Source organism: Microtus ochrogaster, unplaced genomic scaffold, assembly GCF_000317375.1.
Source record: "Microtus ochrogaster isolate Prairie Vole_2 unplaced genomic scaffold, MicOch1.0 UNK68, whole genome shotgun sequence".
In the NCBI taxonomy this organism is placed as follows: domain Eukaryota; kingdom Metazoa; phylum Chordata; class Mammalia; order Rodentia; family Cricetidae; genus Microtus; species Microtus ochrogaster.
Genome location: NW_004949166.1, coordinates 881,828 through 883,674, shown reverse-complemented (window position 1 = coordinate 883,674; position 1,847 = coordinate 881,828). Strand labels below are relative to the sequence as shown.

Below are 1,847 nucleotides of genomic sequence, written 5' to 3'. Positions count from 1 at the left end.
CTGAAGGGGAACATCAAAGACTCCAGAGCCTAGCACCCCACCATCTGAAGGGGAACTTCAAAGACACCACAGCCTCAAGGCATGAGAGCTGTACTTAGGTTGGGGAAGGTGGGTCTATTGGACCCCATCCTAGCATAAGGCCAGGGGCATCAACAGAAGAAAACACTTTGGGTTTCCAAGGCTTCCTAAATCCCAGTGCAAACGATTAGTGTCTTTACATCCTTGAGCCCACGTGTGACTCAGTTTCCATCTGGAGTCATTTCTGACTTAAGTCATTTGAGTTCAAGCTTGCTTGCCTGCTCTGTCTTTTCCAGTAACCTTGAGGGCTATGAATAATGTCTGTGTTAACCCATAGAAAAGAGTATTTTTTTGCCCAGTTGAAAGAGCACATCTTTCTATTAAGATTTGGGTTGGTGTATGCCAGCCAGAAGCACTCCTTGTTAGAGATTAGAAGCCTCTTCACTGTATAAGATAATGCACCTGTTTGAGCTTCCTCCCAAGGACAGTGCAGGGAGGTGGTTAGCTGACCGGATCGCCCTTTGTTCTGCCTTCTGACTGTGATTAGTATATACGCTGGCTGAGAAATAAACTCAGGGTTGTTTGGTATTTACCATCGGTCCTCCTGGTCTAGCCTATGTTTCTGTCTTCATTTCTCTCAATCTAACTTTTCTGTAGCCTCAGCGGCCCCTCCGAGGGAACCCCCAGCTAATTTCTGCCGGAGCGGCCTCCGACAGCACTGGGTGTGGGGGCCAGCATGCAGTGAGGCAGAGCAGCCTTTGTATCAAGGACACACCCAATCTCAGCTGCCTCCCTGCAGAGAGACGGTAGGCCTGGTGTCCAGAACCTCTCCACCTACAAAACTCTCCAAATTTAGATCTGTAAGCACCAGGCATGTACACACGTCTGCCTATTCACATCACAGAGAAGACCAGAACAAGACATGGCACACCGGGGAAACTTAGGCACATTCCAGAAGAGTCTAGCCTGTGCACCGCCCGGTCCAGTCTGGGCTCACAGCCCATGTCTTACCAGGAGCAGGAGAAGGAGTGGCAACAAATCCAAAGCCGCCCACTCGGGGGGACTCCTGAGGAATAAGCTCTTTGCCGTCAGGGCCAACCTTGCCCTGTTTGTGCTGGAAGAGAGAGAACCCAGTGTCAGGGGGTCTCCACAGCAGACTGACGGCAGGTGCTGGGGTGCATGTAGGAAAACACTTCTGGGGTAGAGCTGAGGCTCTTCAGGAAAGAGCAGGAAGACCCTCATTTTCATATCTTCCCAAGGGCTTTGAGAGACTGTAGTAGCGACCATCAAGCAAGGGGTGCCCCTTTTCCTCCACCCAAGGATGAATCTCTTGGGATGCAATACTACAAAGAGTCGGTGCTGTCTTTTTCCTTAGAGGCATCTAAATCTCCCCAATTCCTGCCTCTCTTCCCACAACCCCATGATGACCAGAGCTACCCTATGAGAGTACTCACTCTCTTGATCAGAACACACTGCTCTATTCCCTTCCCTGCCTGGTAGATAGGTATGGGTCTGGATTAGCTTCCAGAAGCTTCCCTCAGACCAATATCATAGCGGCTGGTACAGAGCTGGACCCGTTGGAAGGGGGCCAAAGGAGACATGGGTTGTATCACAAAGGGGCTGTGGTAGTTTTGCCAATTAAGTTTTTTTTTTTTTTTTTTTACTTTTTTTTAAATTGATTTATTGAGCTATACATTTTCCCCTGCTGCCAATTAAGCTCTTGTCTGGCCTCAGGACAATCCTAACTTAAAGGGGACAACTAGGCTGGAGAGATGGCTCAGAGGTTAAGAGCATTTTCTGCTCTTCCAAAGGTCCTGAGTTCAATTCCC

The 1,847-nt window shown here is 49.2% G+C and overlaps 1 protein-coding gene across 1 annotated transcript in view; it reads right to left on the bottom strand.

Moving 5' to 3' along the window:
• Nucleotides 1–1,847, bottom strand: part of Ess2 (ess-2 splicing factor homolog) — an 11,288-nt gene that overhangs the window by 5,134 nt on the left and 4,307 nt on the right. Inside the window, exon 7 of the mRNA XM_005369967.3 lies at nucleotides 1,030–1,132. Coding sequence (XP_005370024.1) covers nucleotides 1,030–1,132 — 103 coding nt within the window. The remainder of the gene's footprint in view (nucleotides 1–1,029; nucleotides 1,133–1,847) is intronic.